The sequence below is a fragment of the Lepidochelys kempii genome, chromosome 14 (assembly GCF_965140265.1).
Source record: "Lepidochelys kempii isolate rLepKem1 chromosome 14, rLepKem1.hap2, whole genome shotgun sequence".
NCBI lineage: Eukaryota > Metazoa > Chordata > Testudines > Cheloniidae > Lepidochelys > Lepidochelys kempii.
The window spans coordinates 21,188,271-21,210,204 of NC_133269.1; the positions used below are offsets into that span (position 1 = coordinate 21,188,271).

General features: G+C 40.5%; 1 protein-coding gene across 5 annotated transcripts in view; it reads left to right on the forward strand.

Moving 5' to 3' along the window:
* Positions 1–4,525: 4,525 nt before the first annotated feature.
* The window catches only part of COX10 (cytochrome c oxidase assembly factor heme A:farnesyltransferase COX10), a 155,995-nt gene continuing 138,586 nt past the window's right edge, over positions 4,526–21,934 (forward strand). The window contains exons 1-5 of one of the 5 annotated variants that reach the window (XM_073312016.1): positions 4,571–4,652; positions 5,121–5,296; positions 6,451–6,533; positions 7,876–8,000; positions 9,723–10,047. In XM_073312016.1, coding sequence (XP_073168117.1) covers positions 7,917–8,000; positions 9,723–10,047 — 409 coding nt within the window. In that variant the 5' untranslated portion in view covers positions 4,571–4,652; positions 5,121–5,296; positions 6,451–6,533; positions 7,876–7,916. Of the gene's footprint in view, positions 4,653–5,120; positions 5,297–6,450; positions 6,534–7,875; positions 8,001–9,722; positions 10,048–21,934 lie in introns of all 5 variants that reach the window. The other 4 variants (XM_073312019.1, XM_073312015.1, XM_073312017.1 and 1 more) reach the window with 4 other exon arrangements.

Genomic DNA, 21,934 nt, shown 5'->3' on the forward strand with positions numbered 1-21,934 from the left:
ATAACTTACTACACAAGGTACAGGGCAGTGGAAAATCAGGTCCTAAATCTTGGACCTGATCTACAAGGCACTTAATGGACTGAGATCTGACTACCTCAAAGTCTGCCTTATCCTCCATATCCCAGACCAGACTTTTTTTTTATTTTTATTTTTTTGATCAACTGAACTAAAACCAACCATCTCTCTACACCCTGTTTGGCTGTTTCATGTATTTCTTTTCTGGGTGTTTCTTTTATGAAAATGTAACTGTGATAAATTTGTGGAAGACTCGAAGAACAGAGAGTTGCAAACACACAGAGGGACAGACCCAAACTGCAAAGTGACATGGAGTAAGTAGAACAGTGGGGTCACATGGTAAGAAGATTCATTCCTAAAAATTATAAAGTCCTACCTGTAAGAGAGAGAAATTAAACAGTATGGAAATAAATGTTACAAACTGGGGGTATATTCACTGCATTAAAGTGAGTTTGTTTCCATCTTATCTCCTGAATAATGTCCTAACATGACTTTTTTGTGTAACCAAGAACAATAGTATAGGCCAGCAATAGGAAGGAAATGGTCCATAGGAAGAGCTGTATCTTAAGATGCTGAGTAACATTTTAAAAATCACCCAAGTGACTTAGGCACCCAAGTTCTATTTTTAAAAGTTACTTAGGCATTTAGGAGGCTAAATCCCATGAACATAGGTTCCTGGAGGTAAAATTGTCAAAGGTGCCTAAGTGATTTAAGAGCCTGTCTTATTTTCATAAATGATTAGGCATGTAAGTCCCACTGACTTTCAATAAGTCTCAGGGTCCTCAGTGTCTAAGTAATTTTGGGAAAGGTACATAGGCTCCTAAATCACTTTGATTTTGAAAATTTTACCCATGGCTTTCAGATATGAAATTGTTTGAGAACTATTATCTTAGATTATTATACAACACAAAGTGAAAGAAAATATGATTAAAAAGAAGATCATTCATCAGGCTAACAAAAACAAAGGGTTAATTATCTACAGATAACGGATTTACCAACCAAAGTTTTAATGTATATGCACAATCAAACATAAGAAAAAATACTTTATATATACATAGGAGAATTATACTAAAGAACTTTCATTAGTCTGAAAAATTATTACTCTTCCTTATCTATCCTATGACTGTAAAAAGTCTTTCCTACTGCCTCTCAACAGAGACTCATTTCAACACTTCAGTCTCTTCTATGATTTCAGGAATGTGAGAATAACCAACAGACTCCAGGCTGGAAAAAAGGTTATTCAGAGTTCCCAGCTTCTTCCTTTTTGTCCTCCACCAGGAAGTCAGAGCACTACCAGCTTAGTATCCAATTCTAAACTCTTGAGCCAGTGTAAATGTAGAAGCTCCCACCGGTCTCACAACTCCCTGACTAAACTCTCATCGGTTGGATCCCCCCAAGCAAAAGATGCTTTTGAACATGCATTGCTCAATTGCTTTAGGGAACACAATGTGGTCACCTCTTCAAATTCCAGGGCACTCTCTTACCTCATGACTATAGACGGAGCGTAAACCTGCAGTATTTACTGATGATGACTCTAGGGATATGGCCAAGGAAAATATAGTGATAAAGGAGGCAAGCAGTTCACTGGTAATGCTGTGAGCAGGGAAGGTTGTATGACTTTAGAGGCCTCTTCATGAGAAATAAGCTTGAGATCCCGCCCAGAACTCTTACTCATTACGAACAGCCCAGCACCTTGTGGGCTGTTTGTAATGCAGCTTTTACACCAACGAACTTTGTGATGCAACTACTAATCACACTGTGACACTGCACACGATATTCTTCATAGTAATATTATATAGTTAGCATAATTATGATGCATTTTATGCAAGATGGGTCATGTGAGATGTCATTGAAAAGGTTATGATTTGCTGAATATGATTATCCTATTTATATGCATGAATCATTTTGTAGCTGAAGTTATAAATACTATGTATCTGTACTTCAAATGTAGTTACACCTGGGTAATGCCCACTAGACAAGATGCTTTCAGTCTAAATAGCTGGTTGTAAAGGGCCTATGTAGGGTAATGGGCCATTAGAAAGAACAATAGGCCTTAGAAGCTTATCTCTCACCTGGTGAGCATTCCTTAGAGTGATGGCTGCTATGACTCTATAAGGACATGTGAGGAGGCCACATGCTGCTGGACTCCATCCTGGGATGTCAGTATTTTTCCACAGACTGGTCTGGGAACCAAGCTTTGGGAACAAAGGGCTCCTGCCATATGCAAAAGCTATATAAGGCAGGGAGTGACATCATCTGTGGTTCTTTACTCCCCATACAAGAAGACTCCTAGAAACACCTGAGGAACAAAGACTGAACTGGGGGAAGTGCTGGACCCAGGCTAAAGGGAATTATAGCCTGTGTATGAAACACCTGGGGACTCCAACCTGTAAAGCAAGTGTAAAGCAAGTGCAGCCTGTGTATGAAACACCTGGGGATTCCAAATGGAAAAGCAAGTGCAGCCAGTTTGTATCATCTCTTAGGGTTAGAATCTGCTATTCATATCCAATCTATCTAGTATATTTTGTTTATTTGCTACGTAATCTGCTTTGATCTGTTTGCTATCATTCATAGTCACTTATTAACTATAAATAATAGATTTTAATAGTTTTTGTTTTAATCTAAACCAGTAATCTTTGACTGGAGTGCTTGGGGAAAATCTCTGCTTGGTTAGCACAAGTGTGCATTGTTCTCTTCACATTGAGGGAGACGCAGTCTGGGTATCAAACCCATATACTGGCCAGATTTGACCAGGGCAGACAGTACTGCTCTGGGGTCCCAGGCTGGGAAGCTGGTGATTAGAGAACCTGCATGTAACTGCAGCTGGGTGTGTTCCTACCAGTGTGAATGGTGGTGAAACTGCAGGCTGGTGGGCTTTGCAACTTGTCACAGCAGTACAGTGTGAGAGAAAGCCCAGGCTGCTGGGTCAGGGGGCTCGGTGGTACCCCAGTTTCAGGTGGCACCCCAGGGAGGGAACCCATCACACAAACCACCACCCCAGCAAACTATATAATGCACTAAAGTAATTCTTGCCTTCAGCAGTGATAGGTGGATACAAAGCCAAAGCTTGCTGGAAAGGTGACCTGGTACTCATTTTGTATGAACTGTTAGACAATTCTCTCATAAAATAGATATATATATTGAACCAATGTGTACAAAATGGAGTCCTATATTCTATGTATAATGGATCCCCTGAAAAACACTGGGGTATGGAGCCGCTTGACTTTTGCTAGGATGCACAGTATGGAATGCAGCCAAGGATATAGAGATCTGCACTTTAGTTGTGTATGGTATCTGTTCATCAGTTGTCTCTTTTTCAGGAGCAGGGGAGCTGGGAACATCTGCGCTGGCTGTTCAAAGGAACTCAGCAAGTGCAGGAAGGCAAGAATGAAATGCATTTATCATTAATGTTATATAAAATGATGTGTTATCATCCCATCTATTCTCTTAACAAATATGCTAGTGTTCAGCAGTTACATCCATTTCACTTATAGACATCAGGTCAAAACTGAACATAGTAGCAGCAATCCTGGATATTTTGTTGGGTTTTTATTATGTTACACACGTGTATGTGTGTCTCTTATAAAACATATTTTATTTGTTACCATACCCATGTTTATAATAATTACTATATTTAATTTTCCGTTGCCTTCGGCCTTTCAGCTATACTGCTTTCCAAGTCTCCCTTTCCCCATGAAGATTTTATTAACCATCATTATTGCGGAAGTGCCTAGGGACCCACCAAAAACTGGACCCCACTGTGCTAAGCACTGTACAAACACAGAGTAGTAGGCAGTCCCTATGTTTTGGATAACTTTTCTCCACATCCTTGCATTTTCCCAAGTTGAGTCTCCTTTTATCTGCCCCACATGCTTCTCATCGCTGTCGTTCCCTTTTTGTATGATTTCACTATATTCACTGCCATTTAGACAGGTCTCCTATTTTACGACCAACTTCAAATGTAACTAAGACACGAATCTTTTTCTATTCTCCCCCCACTGGCAGATGAGGAAGAGAACTCTCTAGTCTACATGAGAACATTGCGCCGGTTTAACTAAAGGCATATCTTTAAACTCTTATTTAAACTGCTGTAAAAAGGCTGTGTGAACACACTTACTTGGTTTTAAACCAAGCTTATTTCAGCGTTAGTGAGGAATTGGTATTAACTAAACTGAAAAAGATACTCTTCAACTGAAGGGGATTTGTTTGAACTAAACTGATTTAAAAACAGGTTCAAATTAAAGCGGAGCGAATTTCTCATGTGCATTATGTGTCTGGACGTAATCGCCCACGCCAGAGTGCCCCTGCCCTGACGGACAGGATGCCAGCGCCCACTCGGCCAGCATCCCCATTTCCCGACCTTGGGTACCAAGTGCCCATCCCTGTCCGTGCCGGGGCGCCCCGCCATCCCACACGGGTTAGGCTACCTGCGGCCCAGCCGCTCCACACCGGCCTGCAGCCGTCCCCTCACCTAGTGACCCATATCCCCCGCCCCGGAAGCGCTGACCCGGAAGCAGTTTGGCGGTCGAACCGGTCAAGATGGCGGCGCCCAGGCGGTGAAGGGAGAAGGAAGCGGGAGGAGCCGCGGCGGGCTATGAGCGCGGCCTGGCGCTGCGGCCCACCCCGGGCTCTCACAGGTACCGACCGGGGGCAGCACCGCTACCCTGCGCCGTTCCGCACTCTTCACCCAGGGCGGGCCCGGGAGCGAGCCGGGAGAGGTTTGCGGGGGGTGTGGAAGGGTCGCCGGAGCCCTGCGCCCACGGGGGGCTCGCAGCTGCCCGACCTTTTGTCAGGGGGGCGACGGCTGCCCCCGTCTGAGGAGACAACTCCCCCACCCCCATTGCCGGGGTCCGAGGGACCCATCACCCCTCAAGCGTCTCCCTTTTCCCCCTACGGTGCATGTCCCTGGGGCTGCGTTTGGGAGCCCTGGGACGGGAGGATGCCCCGGCCAGGGAAGTAGCTTGAGGGCAGTGGATTAGAGCAGCTTCTGGGAGGGGTGGGGCCTGGAGCCGGGTGTGTGTGTGTTGGTGCTGTCTGTACTGGGTTCTCCTACAGCAGGACTCGGAACTTCCCACCCTTAATGAACGTCTGTCCCCGTTGAACAGGGGGGTCTGGGCCATGAATTCCTGTAGAGTCTGATCTTTCGCTAAATAAATACAATTCTCAGAGTGGCAGAGAAAATCTTCTAGATGTGATCGGAGATGGATTCCTTTGGCTGAGTCTGCAGACAGACAACTCCTCCTCTGATCCCATTGCTACCTTTAGCTGCAGCCTGACATTAGTAAGTTTCACTGCTGCTATTAGCAAATCTGTAAGCAACAGCAGGATTGTCAAGAATCCTGTCACTTTCATATTGACCTGAAAAGACATTGTGTTCTCTTTTTCTAAATCCTTCCTCGAGATCTGCTTTTACATTTACAGGAAATATTGGGCTGATTGAGGACAGTTGGGCAAAGCTGATTTGTGTGTTTTTAAAAAACCAAAACAATAATGAAACCCTGAATAACATCATATGCTTATTACACAGTAACTACTTGTATGTTTTATCCTTTTCCCCTTCTGTTTATCATTTTGTCTTTTACATCTTGATCCTGCAAATACATATGTGTTTAATTTTATGCAGGTGAGTCCCATTGAGACTGCTCACCTGTGTAAAGTTATTCAGTTAAGTAAGTGTTTGCAGGATCAGGGTTTTGGATTATAAATATTTTGGGACTGGGATTCTGTCTATATAGGACAAGTACACTGGGATGTCAGTCCTGACTGAGGATTTTGAGTATTACTACAGTACAAATAATAGCGAATACATAAACAGAGACTTCTTTCTCTGAGAACAGTGTTTGCCTATAGATTGCGCTGTAGATCAGGGTTCTCAAACTTTATTGCACTGCAATGACCTTCTGACAACAAAAGTTACTACATGACCCCAGGAGAGGGGACCAAAGTCTGAGCCTGCCCAAGCTCAACTGCCCCAGGTGGGGGTCCAAAGCTAAAGCCTGAGCCCCACCATCCTGGGCGAGGAGGCCAAAGCTGAAGGCCAAGGGCTTCAGTCCCAGGCAGGGAGCCTTTAACCTGAGCCTTGCTGCCCAGGGCTGAAGCCCTCAGGTTTCAGTTTCGGCCCTGGGCGGTGGGGCTTGAGCTTCTGCTCTGGCCCTGGGCCCCAGCAAGTCTAAGACAGCCCTGGTGACCCCACTAAAATGGGGTCCCAACCCACTTTGGGGTCCTGACCCAGTTTGAGAACTGCTGCTATAGATTAACTCTACCACCTCAATCTCCTAAAATAACTATAGCTTATTTAGTGATATACATGTAGTTTTATTAAAAAGATTCTGAGGCTATGTCTACACTCTTCTCTCTCTCTCTCTCTCCCCCCGCCCAACCCCTCTCCCCCCGCCTCTCGGCGTTCTGGGGATTGATGCACCGGGGTTAATTTAGCGGGTCTAGTGAAAGCCTGCCAAATCGACTGCAGATCGCTCTCCAGTCGACACCGCTACTCTACCCCAAACGAGAAGAGTAAGGTAAGTCGACAGGAGAGTGTCTCCCATCGACCCAGTGTAGTGTGGACCCCATGGTAAGTCGACCTAAGCTACGTCGACTCCAGCTACATTATTCACATAGCTGGAGTAGCGTAGCTTAGGTCGACTTACCGTGGTAGTGTAGACATAGTCTGAGGCAAAAGGAAAAAAAAATTCTTGCCAATATTAGTGGGGGTACAATGGACAGTTTTAGCAACACATTATACAGAAACATTATTTAGCAAGTAGTTGTACTCTTATTATGGATTATGGCCTTGATGTTGATTCCTTCACTCAGAAATTATTGATATGGCAAAGATATTCACTAATGAGGCATAGTCTGGAAAAGGTGTGAATTTAGTTAAAACAAACAAGGCTTTGTCAACTGAATTGCCATGTGCAGTGGTTAAAGTAGTGGTGCAACAGAACATTCTTGATGAAAATTCAAATAAAGTACACCTATCTCCATCCCTTTCTCTTTCTTGCTCTCATGCAGTGACATGCTGTTGTGGTATTTGGCTTAAAAATTGCAAATATGTATTTAAATCCTCCAACTATCAGTCTTTCTCCCTGGCCAGAAGAACAAACAAGCTATTTCTGACATTTTTGAATAACACTTATTTTTTTTTTTTTTGCCATGAAAACCTAGAAACTACTTACTTGAGTGTTCCTTTAAGAAAGCATCCTCATTATGTATAGAAAGTCAATGGGAAATAATAAAAATGATTATGTAGTTCTTTTCTCAGTAACTTGCACAACAATATGATGAATTCCTGTTAACGAAATCATGAGGTGGTATATTCCCCAGAACCTACAATTCTAGTAATTGGTCCATAGACTTGTTGTGTGTAGTTTTGGATATGTAAAACACACACACCAGATTCATAAACATTGTTAAAACTGAATTCTCCCTTTTATGGTGGTTTTAGATGACACACTTGACTAGCTCAGGTTTTTAAGATCAGTTGTAAAGATATGCACTAGGGCTGGCATAAAATTCCTGTTAATGTGACTGTTTAACTCTAGTGCTATTTTTATGTGAAGTACTTGCTCTAAGCAAATGTTCCAGCTTGTTGCTTATGTGTGTCTCGGTAAATACATTTATAGCATATGGAGGTGGGAATAGGGGAAAAAGTTATAAGACTAACTCGGTGAGGGGCTGGAAAGTAAAATACTCAGCTCCTCTATCTATCTATCTACCATTTCTACAAGCTCAGTAGGACCTGTGCGTAGCCCTCCTAAAGAATGCTGTGTGGTGCTGAGGACAGTAAGCATTGCAAATGGGTTTGTTTCTAATCCTTACTGTGAAGAAACGATATCCAAACATTCTCTGTTTTCTGTGTAGGATTATTTGTCTGGCACCTTCCGAAACCAGCAGTACGGCAAATGCCATGCAAGTTTATGCATTGTTGTGGAGTAGCCAATAAAAGATGGATTACATTTCAACACCTTAACTTCCTCAAACGAATGGTAAGTCAAGAGAGTGTCTTATTCCACGTTGACTATTTTTCTGTTTTGCCTTATGCTACGTAGGAAATTAAAATGTTTACCAATTACAAGTGGTATATGGCACTTGTTTTCTGGAGTAGTGTGTTTCTTTTTAAAAGATTTATTCTGAAACTTCAACGTATTGATTTAATTCTGCCAAAGTTTTTGAGGGCAAAGTATAAAGTCAGGCTTGTTTCTTAAATGTTTATATTTGGAATAGAGTGAATGTGCAAAAGGAAAAGCAGAATTTTTAATTTATGTCCTAATTCATTGAGAGAAGTCTTGAATAGATTAAAGTAATAGGTTATTTTTTTCTGTAGTATGTAAATAGGCACTGCATTAGCTGTTCATATCACAAAGCTATAACTGTCACTGACAGCTCAAGGAAATCCCTCTCCTCTTCACAGAACAGATGCATAATGGATAGTAGTGGTGCAAAATTCTCCTCACTGTCCCTTTTCATGTGCTGCAACCCTGACTTGCAAGGACCATCTCTAGTGCTTGGATGATAGTTCAGTTTTTATGTCTATTATGTGGTGTGTCTGCTGTGATTGCCATGAAAGGACCAGATACTTCCAATGTTGGTGGTATTTTTGGACATCTGTCGAATAGGGACCAGAGTGAGATCATAACTCATTCCACATGTGGGTCACCAAACTGTCAGACTTTTTATTGCTAGTGACTTGGCTTGCATTCAGGTTAGTCATTCAGAGGTGAAAAGCTCCCTACCAACCCCAGAAAGCCCCTTTAGTCATCTCTATTACTCAGTTGTACAAGTATTGCACCACAGATTGTTGAAACCTACACCTTGTTTGTATATTTGGCTTGGTATATTTGAAATAGAACATTTTAGACAAGAAAGTTGGGGGGTTGGAAAAACTAAGTGTTTTTTTTGTTTACGTGACACTTTCTAGAGGAGCTGTAAATACAGCAAAAAACACAATAGAAAACTTAATTGCAGCTCAGCCTCTTTGTTGTCAGTTGGAAAAATGAAGCATCATGTGCAATAACACCCTTCTAGTCTTTGTCTTTCTATACTTTTCCTTTCAAATATTCTCTAAAATTGGCAGGTTTAAGTAAACTAAACTGAAATTAGGAATTGATGATGGAAAACTAAATTGAGGGAGATAATTTCTAGTGGGTAAGGGATTATCTTTTAGAGATCTTTCTCTGACTATTGAACCAGTTGACTGTATCTTACAAAGACCATAGGACACCTACCACTTCTAATAATTGGAGATTAATTGCACATCAGATTATATATACACGTGTCCATATGATACGTGTCCTCAACGTGCTTTAAAGTGGAGCAAATGTTTGTAGAACAAACAGTACCCAACAGATTAGAACAAGAAGTAGTAAAGAATATTTCCAGTTGAAACTGCAAGGGAAAATTTATTTAGGCCTGAAGTAATTCCCTGAATTTAAACTAATGTTGTTTGTGCAGCAATGAATTGGAAGCTGCTTTTGTTGTATATTGTGCAATTGCAGACACCCTTCTGTGAATGAAGTGAGCACTTGAACTGCAGGCTAACTGAGCAATATCAGCACCATGAAATTCTCTTCTTTAATCATAAAAGAAATATAGCAGTAAAATGTAATAGTACTATTTATTTCTATTGTCAATAGCAAACTATTGATAGGAAAAGCTTTTTAACTCTCCTGTTAAAAATATCTCAGATTAGTCTATATTTTTCTATTTAGTATGTAACACAGTACAACAAAGACCTCAGTCAGCAAGCAAAACCAAAGTCAGATCCAGTTGCACCTCCTTTCCTTCAGAAAAAACATTTGGGTCAAGAAAAAACAGTTATACGTGAGATCAGACCAGTTTCACCTCTCCACCCACCTTTGTCTGAGACTTCGAACAGAAATGAGTTCAAAGAAGTGAATTCAGCTGCAGTTGTAGAAGACTTGGCAACAGCTGTAGGAGCAGAATCCAAAGAAGAAAAACAATGGAAAGAAATGAAGCTACAACTGGATGATTTACCAGGAATTTTGGCACGTTTGTCCAAAATCAAACTTACAGGTACTATTGGTAACTTTTTAGTATCATGCAGGTTCTCTGATTCAGGGTTCTCAATCTTGTTAATAGTGTGGTCCACATTTTAAACAGAGGTTGGTCTCATAGACACCTTCCTTCCCAATCGTTATCCCACAGATCACTGCAATGTACCTATGTCATTTTTAGTTCCTTTTTAATCAAATTTTGCTGCTTGAAATAAGGAGCCAGCACCATGTGATGAACTAGCTGTCCATAGACCACAAGCAAATGTTCTGTGGACTACTAGCAGTTCTCAGACCACAGCTTGAGATACAGTTGGAACAGAAATTCTCAAACTGCGGTCTACAAACTGCTAGTAGTCCATTGAGCACTTGCTTGTGGTCTATGGACAGCAAGTTTCACTTAAACTTAAATCTATCACCAGAAGAAGGCAAAATAAATTATAGTGATGGTATCTTTTTGTAATCAATATTTTCTGTATGAGCTATTTCAGTTTTTTTATCTCATACTGATATGAACCATTCTGTATTTTAGGGGAAACACTTGTTAGGCTATGGTGGAATTTTATAATGGTTGTATTAAATATTTAAAAGAAAGCCCTATCTCTTCACGTCTTATCAGTGTTATGCTATCTGGTCTCCTTGTCTTTTAAGTTTAGCAGTGGTTCTCGTCAATCTCATGTTAAAAGCATTGAGGTAGTAATGTGGATACATTCCATAACTTATCTGGCAAAAGTTTTTAAGTGACATCAACTTAGTTTCCTAAAATAAAATGTTATTTCAAAAGTCAGTGAAACTCTACTCTTCGTTCTCCAAACCAGCAAAGGAAACAGCTTGTTAAATATCTGTTATCGTTATGTATCATTTTTGTTATCTTGGACACATTTGAGTAGCAATATTTTATTATTCTAATAGTAATGTATAGCATTTATAAAACACTTTTCAAACGTAGATCAAAGTGCTTTATCCCCTGTTTTATACAGGAGGAAACAAATGTTCAGAGTGAAGCGATTTGGCTAATGCCTCACAAGGATCTAAGAGTTCTTTACAAATATTAAATGACTACACAGCCTATTTGTAGCCCTCGGTTATGCTGCCCCTTTCACTACAGTGGTTGCTTTATTTTCTTGCTGCTCATTAGTAGTAATAGTTTGAGCTTCTATAATGCCTTCTGTGCATGGATCTTTAAACTCTGTAAGGATAGCTAAGTTTCCTGCTATCTCTTCAGTGAGATTATTTTAAGTGGCATCTCTTGAGAAGCTTGGGGCCCTACACTAGTAATTGAAATTGAAGGCAGTTAAAACTCTGAAATAGATCCAGAAACAAATATCAGGATATTAAAATGGCAAGACTAAATGACATCATATAAAAATAAATAAATAAAGGGGTGAAGTAGAGTGTTATGATCTATGCAGAGACCTATTGTGACTGGTGCTTTCATGTATTTTCTAAACTGAAGAGAGCTGGGTCAAGGCTGTTGATCAGGCTGTTCTTTGATTCTTGAGAATGTAAATTATTCCAGGTCTGTTTTCATGTTACAGATGACATAGTGCCTCTGTGGAACTAATCTATGAAGTTCTGATTAGTTTAATATCTTGCATACTTTTTTTGCAAAGTTTCTATTTCTACTTTTTGGAGTATAAAATAACAAACAAATTTTGCATTATACTAAAAGGGACCTTCCCCATGCCTGATTTTCCCTACTGCTGAAGTAAAGAGTGTTTGTATTAAGAACTGCAAATCACCTTTGAAAGGAAATGAGTTTAGCTATTACTCTACCCTCCTGTTTCATGTGAACTTTAGCCTTGATGCCACTGTCATTAGGAACTATGCCTTCACAATGGTAAAAGATTCATATTTCTATATATAGTTTTTGCCATGAAAAATGATCGGGGAGGGAGCTTTTAATTATTTGTAGTGTAATCCACTTTTTTGATTTAGATTTCCTCTTTCCTTTTGTTGCTCATTCTCTGTTGGCTGATGTCTGAACAGCTGCATTTTACCATCCTGGCACTCTGCAAAGCTAATGCATCCATCTCCTGCTTTTTCTGAGCTACAAAAGAAAGTTGCAGATGGCATTGTTTTTAGTTTTGTCCCCCAATTCATAAGTAACTGAAAGGAGAAAAAGACATGAAGGCGGGGTAATAAGAGAAAACCCATATAATGTGTAACACAAGCGCAGCACTACGTTTTAAGCTGAATCTCATCTTTTTAAATTTTACCTCAAGGTTATATTTAATGAATAGTAACTCCGTGATTACAGATGGAAATTAACATGCATAGTAGTTACAAACATATTGGGCAAGAACATGAACAAACATTCAATTTTTAATTTTCGTTTTTAGTGGTGTTCCCTCCCCTTCTCCGCCACCCCAATTAAAGGTACAGTGTGAGATGCACTATTAGCTCACTATTGTGTTACACGGGAACAAGTTCTAATTGTGAAAGTGGCTGGGGTACTGGCAAAAGGATGCCTAAACTCATTGTTCTTTTGGTGGGGAAGACAGGCCAAATGTTTATAATGAAATTTAACAAATACCTGCAAAATGGATATGTAAATAACAGTGATATGTGAAATTCACCAGTAATTCTCCAATCTAGATTGTAAGATGCTTGGGGCTTAGACTGTGTTCTTGACTGCAGATCTGTACTATGCCTAGCAGAATGAGGCCTTGATTCTTGACAGGTCCTTCATGGAGCTACCACAATACACATAATACAGTCTCCTTTAGAGTCTTAAAGAGAGGCACGTCAATACCCACATACTTCAAACTAATTTGCCTTCCTCATATGCTTTAAACCTAGTATAGGTCTGATCTGCAGCTAAAATTTTCATCGGTCTCTTTACAAACATATCAGTGCATATGTCTGAGAAGTACTCTCCTGGGCAGAGTCACACACTGAGCTGATTATTGAGGTAGCTTTCAAAATGCGTTCTAGGCACTGTAGAAAGTTATCTGTCATGTCTTAAAGACTTAATCTAGTCTAGTCTGCAAAATGCACCTACTCTGATGTCCATCTTGCTCACCCTGTCTCTTTCTTAAACGAATGTCTGAAATAGAATTTTGTAAAACTTATTTGGCACTTCAGAACTTTGTTGCACTGGGTTGGTCCTTTGCATGTTGGGCATTGGACTGGGAATTGGGAGACCTTGGTTCTGTCCCTGGCTCTGTAAGTAGGCTAAAATTTTGCTCACAAGTACACTAATGGAAAAGTCCATTTGCTTCAATGGAGTTTGTTTTTATGAAGTTCCAGTTGTATCTGAGAGCAGAATTTGGTCTTAACTGCATTAAGGCAAGAATTTAAGAGCTTTATCAAAGATAAATCAGTTGGCAATGTTTAGATTTTGTTGATCCTACATATATTTTGTGTAATGTCTGTCAGAAAATAGTTCTCATCTCTGTGATTCTTAAAACACTTACCATTGTCTTATCAAAGACACACAGCATAATAACCGTATCTTTTTAGCAAATTATTTTTCTGCTACAAGGAAGAGAAACAAATAAACTGCTACTTTAGTTTATCCCCCCTCCCCCGCAAGTGTTTTACAAATGTTCAGTTATAAAATGTAGTATTAACCTAATCTGCTCTAGTTCGTAATATTGTATTTTAATTTCTGCATTAAATGATAACATTTGGTTCAAATTACTGTTCTAAAATAGCCAAGCTCCTAAGGCATGTTTTTTCTTTTAATGTGCAAGTTGTAATTTGCAATAAAACCTACTTATGCCTACTCCAAATAAATCTAGGATTACAAAGAAAACACACTGGTCAGTCCTGCAGCATTAATGTTACTGTTACCTTTAGCATTCCAATGAATGAAGTGTGAGAATTTAGGGGGGGGGGAATTTCTTCTGATAGATAAGCTGTAAAGAAAACTAGTTTTCCTTAGGGCTATATTAATATTTGTAGTAAGACAAGCAGATTGTTCCCCAAATTAAAGTAGAAATCCATTCTTTTTACCTTTTCTCCTCCTCTCCTCTTCCCCCCCAATGGCGTCTGGTGCTAAATCTGCAAGTCTATATGTTTACAAAATTCCATATTATTTGGTGACCAAAACAAAAATAGAAAATTGATTGGTTAGCTGAATTGTTTTGGACCTTTTATTTTTATTATATATATATATATATATAATATTGTTTCAACTATTTTTTGGTGGAAGGTGAGCATAAAGTGGCACTAAGAATGTAGCACTATAAATACAGATATCAAGGTTTATAGAGAGAGATCACATTAAAATGAAATTGAAGAACAATGTAAAAATAATATAGGATTAGAGTTCCCTTGAGTATATTCTTATGTCTGAAACACCATAATAGGTCTCCTTCTTATCTTTCATTTCCTATGAGTGCACAGTTTGTTTCTTATTTAATCTGAAATTGTCTGTAAACAAATGCACTCTTCCGATTTCTAGTAAAGCTAGGTATATTTGTAAGACATAAAAACATGTCTACTTTGATATCCTATTGTAAGTTTCAATTGAGAATTACTCTTGAAAGACTCTTGCCAAGTCTAACCAATAAATCTTGAAAGGATCAGTTTCACCCATTATGTAGTGAAGTGTAGTTAATTTTGCCCCTAGAGCACTAAGCTAACAGGGGTCAAAAAACAAACATATAGAGTCAATGACCTCATGGCCTTGCCTGAAGTGATCTCTATGAAATGTACATCTTTTCAAGGAGGAAAATGAAGAGGAGATTATAAAATTCATTTTTGCCTTCATAACAAAAGGAAAATAAACTTCCCACTCTGATGGGAAGATAACACTATTTGCTGTAACATGCTGCATTTGAAACTCTGTTCATGGGGCAGACAGCAAGAACTCTTCTTTGTGAGTTCAGAATACTGGACAAACATCTAAAAATATCCATTTCAGCTGGATAAATGAGGGAATGTACTATAGCCTTTTTTAATGAGATCCTGATAAGTCACAGTGAAATGACTGACTGAAATTAATCTGGAGAAATCAATGGAGACTTTAATTAGCACTCTGGCTGTACTGTATTAGAATTTCTTTGAGGTCAGTGTAATGGCAATGTTACATAGACTGTTTGCCAATCTGCTCCACCTTTCTCCTTCTGTAAATGAGTTGGTGTTGTGCTATAATAAATGAATGTAAAGTGTTCTCTGTGATAAGTTTTAATTAAATTCTTGTCTGGAAGTGAAAGTGTGATTTATAATACCAAAAAAATAATGTAATCACTCTTAGAAATGCAAACGCCACTGTTTCACCATCCCTTTCTGACTGATTAAGTTAATAAACAATTGAAAAACAATGAATTTCATTGAGATTCATATTTCCTGGTACTATATACAGGCTTATCTTTTCCTGCTAGTGGCTATGGGCTTCTCTTCTCAAAGATTGTAGTGACTTCTAGTGTAATGGCCAGCATTGTTGCCCCTTTTTGTAGCTCTGTCTGTAGGCATTCATTCTCTTCACCATATGAGCCTCAAGTTCAGAGGCTCTGGTAGACCATAGTTGAGACCTGGAAGGAAGGGCTCCTGGGTTCTGCTCCTGGCTCTGCCTCTTCTTTGCTGTGTAACTTTATGTAAACTGCTTAACGTTTCTGGGCCAAATTCAGCTTGGGGAGCCACAGAGGGTTCCTAGGCGAGCCATCAGTGTTTGGGAAAATTGTAATGGATATGTCTTTTGGTTTTTTATCTAATTCAGAGACTGTTTAAACTAGGCTTAAAAATCACCTGCATCTTATCTATGGGTCTGCATCTTATGCTGTTGGGGCTGCTCTCTGCCCTCTCTTCCAGCAGGGGACTTTCAGCCCAGAGTCTTCCTATTGGGGGAAGCATTCATCAGGCACTCTCTAGGCTGAAAGTCCCCTGAAGGCCAAAGAGAAGCTCCCAGTGCCAGCAGCACCAGCAGATAGGGGAAGCGGCCGAGGGAGAGAAGTCCATCTTATTTTGATAATGGAATGATTTTGCTGAGTGCTCAGCCTACATGTAGCAAACATTTGGCTGTTTTGAATTTTCATGTTTTAGGATTGCTGCAGAAAGTCCACAGCCACGATGTGTATTTGTGTTCAAGTGTTGGTAAATGAAAATATGAGGCTAGGGTAACTACAGAGACATTTAGAACCCAAACACCTGGAATTCGTAAACAAGAGCAGTGTTTTTATTCCTTCAGAGACCAGAAGAATTAAAGCAGCAGTAGCGCCCCCCCGCCCCAAAAAAAGCCTGAAGAAGCAACTGTACCTCAAGAAGCATCTAATGCAATAGCCATGTGAATTGCAAAATGCAAACAAGCACAGGTTGATGAGAGTCTTCTACTTCTAGCAGAAATAGATGTGTAGAATTACAACAGGGGAACAAGCAGTCATGGCACTGAAAACCATTCCTTTGTTAATTAATATCATCTGTCAACTCAATTATGACCTTGCAGAAAACATCCAAGTTAAAAGGAGGCAGTATTTTGCATTGCAGCTTGATGAATCCAGACATACCCAACATAGTTCAGCTTTTGTGTTTTGTCAAAGCAGGCACAATAGTTTGAAGAACTTTTAACAGGCCCACTCATGTCACTAAAATCTTAGGGTTTTTCCAAACATGGCAAAAATCCATATTTTTAAATTACAGTTTTAAAAACCTGGATTACGTCAGAATGTATAATTAAACAAACTGTATGTAGTTGAATGAAGTCACAAAATAGTCCAGACTCTCGTGTCCTGAACTCTTAATCCAATGTCCTGAGCTGGTGTTTTTTAAAAAAAAAAAGAAGAAGAAGTTTATGGGGGGAGGAATGTATTTGGTCATGGGGAGCTATCAACTTTTAAAATACTTGTAAGAGAGCCATAGTACTCAGGATACTTCAGGGCTGTGGTTTCCAAACTTCTATCTTCTCTCTGTGTAGATACTTACAGGCCATGATCAAGTTGCCTCTTAGGGTTTGTCTACGCTCCAACGTAAGCCTAAGGGTTGGTGTTTCTAAGCTTGCACTTGAGCATCCATGATGGAATATTGAACCTAAGTGTAGAAGTTCTGGACCCAGATCTCACACCTGTGCTCATATGTCCATACTACACTATGCTGACCTGAGTCAAACCAGCCTATCTCATGCGTCTTAACACCTTCCCCATCTATAGCTGCTTTAGTCCTTTGTTCATGGTGCACTGTGGGGAAAACTGGACTGTCCATCCTGCAGCACTTTAGTCTCAGCCTGCCAATACATCCTGCCTTTTGGGTCTGCACGCTCCTGGCAACTGGACCCAGCAATATGGAAGAGTAACCATTGGAAGAACTTGTCCGGCTTCCACTTTCACTCTCGTGTCAAGAAAGAGCAAGACCATCCATGAGATGCTGGTGAACATTTTGGTGGCATTTTCTGACCTACTAAAGACACTTGTTGGAGAAGGACACCACAGTCTTGGAAGACTCAACCTGGCTGATACTGCTCGTGACTCTCTGTATAGCAGCTGATGCCCCGTATGTAGACTGGTGTTTCTAGAGCAAGGCCATGAACAACAGACAGGGAGGGACCATATTGTCATGCGGACTTGGGATGGCCAACAGTGGCTCCAGAACTTTCCCATGAAGAAAGCAATGTTTCTGACACTCAGTGAGCACCTTTCCCCAATCCTCCAGTGTCCTAACACGTGTATGAGGTTGGCCACGGCCGTCCGCAAGTGCATTGCTATTACCATCTTGAAGCTGGCCACTCCTAACTATGTCAGGTCCGTTGCTAACCACTTTGGTGTTGGCAAATCAACTGTGGAGGCTGTGGTAGCAGAGGTTTCTGAATCAATCCATCCTCCTTTTGAAAACCTCCAGTGAAGGAGCTTCCACAATCTCCCTTGGCAGTGTCTTTATTCTTTGAAATATCCATATTATAAGCAGTGATTGGTAATAAACTTAATGAAATAAAAGCCTTTATTTGTTAACATGGCTGTATTACAAAAAAAAAAAAAAAACATTGACAAAGAGGCTAGCTACCAATAAAACATCAAAATCGGTAATAAAATAAAGTGTATAACACAAACATTGAACGCCTCAAAACAGTGAAACCATTGCAAACAAATAACTCTCCTACTACAGTGTGTCCCATGGTCTCCTGTTCTCCTTTCCCTTTGTATTATGTTTAGGATGCACTTCTCCACTCCCGTGCAGCAGTGCTGATTGCAGGGGGTATATTTGCCCTGTCGCACTACAGTTCAGGCCTGGTTACGTGAACCACCCAATCATGGTATTGTCCAGTGCATTCCTGGTCAGTAGGATAAGGTACCGTGGTGAGGACTTAGGGTGTGGTGTGGGTGGAGCAGGAGCCTGAAAGTTGTGGGCATTAGCTCAAGCAGCTTCTCAAAGAGGTCTTTCTGCTGTGTTCTCTTTCTTCCTCCCTCAAGTGAAGTTCCAGCTCCAGAGACTTAGCTGCAGTTTTCTCCTTGTGTACTCCATTCTGGCTGTGCCTTTCCACTTGTTGTGCATCCTTTTCCCTTTGCTTCTGTAATTGCTTGTTGGCTCTGTCATGGACATGCTTCCTTTTTCACTGCTCAGTTTGAAATCCCAGGCTCCTGCTTTACTGTGGCTGGACTACAGAGGTGTAAGGGCCTGAAAACAGATGTCAAACTGAACATTATTGTCTCAGTACTTTGAAAAGTTTCAGTTTTATCATCAGAAGAAAGTGCCTTTGAAATCTCAAGGCCAGAAAATGATACTTTGTCAAACTCAGCTTCCAAATATTCTCAGAGCCAGGCTTAAGTTCCCAGATGCTCTGTGGACAGAACTGAGAGTTAAGCAGAATGTGAAGCCTACACTCACAATGGTAAGGTGAAATTTACAAATGCTATATGTTTAAAAATTGAATGCCATTTTAGCATTGTGGGGTGGGGGGTGCCATAGCTTCCTGATTTATGGTTTCTCAGTCCTTTCAGGCAAGGTGCTGGTGTGCACGCCCCTATTATCGGATACATGCTGCTATCTGTGACTTGTAATAAAAGTTGCACTGGGTCATAAACCAGAAATTGTGTATCAATATCAGACATGGAGCTAAAACTTACCAGGTTCCAGGACTACTTCTGCCTCTTCTGTTTCCGTTGCCAGTTCCACGGCAGGCTGCTCCTCTGAGGGGATGTCATCAAACAGTTCCTCGAGAATGGGCCCAGGACATGTTTCAGCTTTTCTGGCAGCAAAGCCTCCTTGGGGACATGCATGAGCACCAGAATTGCTTTGCTAGTCTGATCTGGCTAAGTTAATTGTTGGCTCAGTGCTTGGTGCAGTTTCAAGCACCTGTTTGAAGTCTCTCATAGAGGAGGTGGGATGATGGGGAGTTCCCAGGCTTGCAGGTCTCATCCCTGGCTTTCCGGTAGTCACCCCTGAGATGCGTAATCTGCTCTCTGCACTGGTCACTGGTCTGTTTAATCGCCAGTGCTGCCAGCCTGTCTGCTGTTTCGTAGTACACGTGGTCATTTTTGGTGCTCTTAGTGATGTCGAACATCTTGTTTGCCTTGCTCCAGAGATTTACCAGAATCTGATTGTGCTCCCATGACCAGGTAGCAGCGTGCTTGGCAAAGACCACCTTCTTGTCATTGGCCATAGCTAACACAGGAGATGGTTCACTCTGTTTGCAGTTCAGTGGTCAGAATAAAAGGGAAGGGTTAAACACTGAGCAGCTGTACTTGAACCGTGGGGGTCGGGTTGCTTCCATTTCCTGGGAGCTGATTGACTTGGGGCAGAAAAGCCAAGGAACACTGTCCGATGGGGTTGTGGGATAGCATTGGCAGGCTCTTTGGACATGACTCTGGGGACCCTGGCCTGAGCTGTGTCCACGTTGCAAAGTGAGGCTGTTTTTCGGACTTGGGTTCGAATCCACCCCCCTCTCAAGCCCTAAGGCCCAGGTCCCGAGAGCTTACGGGCCTGAGTAAGACAGATTTGTGTGTAGACAAAATGGGGGTTTGGGGTAGAGTTTGAGTCTGAGCCCAGGCTTGCATTGCAGTATAGACCTATCCTTAACCTTCTCTTTGCTAAACTAGATATGTTGTAATTCTTAAGTCGCTCACTGTATGGCAGGTTCTCTAGACCTTAAATCTTTCATAAAGCCTTACCCTCTAACTTTTCAATGTTCTTTTAAAAATGTGGATACCTAATCTGGATACAATATTCTAGCAGTGGTCTCACAATTGTTTTATTCTGAAGTAATATCTCACTGCTGCCACTGGACATTCCATTGTTTTTGCATCCAACAATCACTTTAGCTCTTTTAGCAGCAGCCTGGCAGGGGGAGTTCATGTTCTTTTGGCTCTCTACTGTGACTCCTGAACCCTTTGCAAGTGTGTCTTTTGCCAGCAAGTCTCTTCCCTGGCATTGAATTTCCCCTTCATAGCGAGCAACGTTACTTCGTAGATAATCCAGATATTTGTGGTCAATGTAGGTTTTTAGTGTGCTGTTTGACTTCGCTACAGAGCATATTATTTGTGTAGTCAGAAAACTGCCGAGATAACAGTTCTTACAAGATCTACAATTTATGATAATTTTTTCTTCCCCTCTTATAAATTTATTAAGTTCAGATAACAAGGTTCAAGGCCATAAACAAGCTGTTCAATAATTGTGTTGGCTGATTTGTTGCAAGAAGAGAGAGTCTTCTCTTTAGTACTACTTTTCTCTTAAAGAAAGCTAGGTTTGTGTCATGCATTCTTTGGATGATTTTAATACTTAGATACGGGTTTCTTAGCTGTAGAGCAGTGAATGCAATATTCTGACAAGTTTCCATTTCTGGAATTCAAATTCCTGATCTGGAATCTATTTGCCACATAAATCCACTCACATTCTAAACCTTTGGATTTAACTGCTGATTACTGCACCTTCCCCTGCCCCAAATTGGGCAGATCAGATAAATTAACAAGATGTGTCAAACATACAGCAAAGATGCACACAGAGTTTAGTGACTAGCTTCACCAGTCTTGGCACACTGGATTTTCTTATGCTTCCTTGAGAGGTTCAGGGCTTCTGCCTTGAAGTATTTTTTGTGATAGCATCATATCAGAGCTCTACTTTTCATTGTTTATGAGGTTACCAGCCATGTTTTCTGCATGTTGTGACAATCTTCACTCAGTGGCATGAGAGCTACTGGAACCTACGGCCCATACATATACTTTGGGAGGTGGTTTGTCTAGTGACTAAGGCACTTGACGGAGAGTAAGGAGACATGAGCTCTATTCCCAGTGCTGCCACTAACCTGCTGTATGAACTTGGATTAATCAATTAAATTCTCTGTGACTGTTTTTCTTTCCACCTTCCTTTTTCTTGCCTATTTCGATTGTGAAGCATGAATTTTCTCAGCATCTATTTGTAGGACAGTGAGGCCATGTTCTTGGTTAGAGCCAGGGTGAATAAAAATGATGTAAAAAAAGATTTTGTATTTAAATATAGTAATAAAGTATATTGAAAAACAAATTAATTTTTTAAAACTGGACCTATATAAAATTGAATTTGAAATTGACCACCTATGCTGAGGCCTAACATATTATAATCTGTTAAAATCATTTAAATTAAATACAAAAAATATTTAGAACATATTTGCTGCCAAGTTTCAAGGAAAGTCAAACCACTGAACTGATGTAAGCCTCTGGCTAAGCATCTGGAAGCAGAGTTTGTTGAAGGGCTAAATCAGCTTTTGACAGCAATAACCTCTTCTGTAGGTGCAGAGAGAATATTATCTTCATTTCAGCTTGTTCAGTTAGTTCAGTTCAATGGCTTGTTCATCCAAAGTTAAGTTGTGAGCTGAAGAAGTAGAAAAGCTTGTTTTCCTTTTCTAATCTCTGAATAAAACCTACACGTGGAGAGTTTGAGATCTACTAGTTCTAAAATTCTGAAAAGCATAGTGACCAGAAATAATCAGGGCAGTTCCCTGACTGCAGCTAACACGTCCTTTAATAAATCAGTTGGTTTTAAATGAAAAAATTGTTTTGATA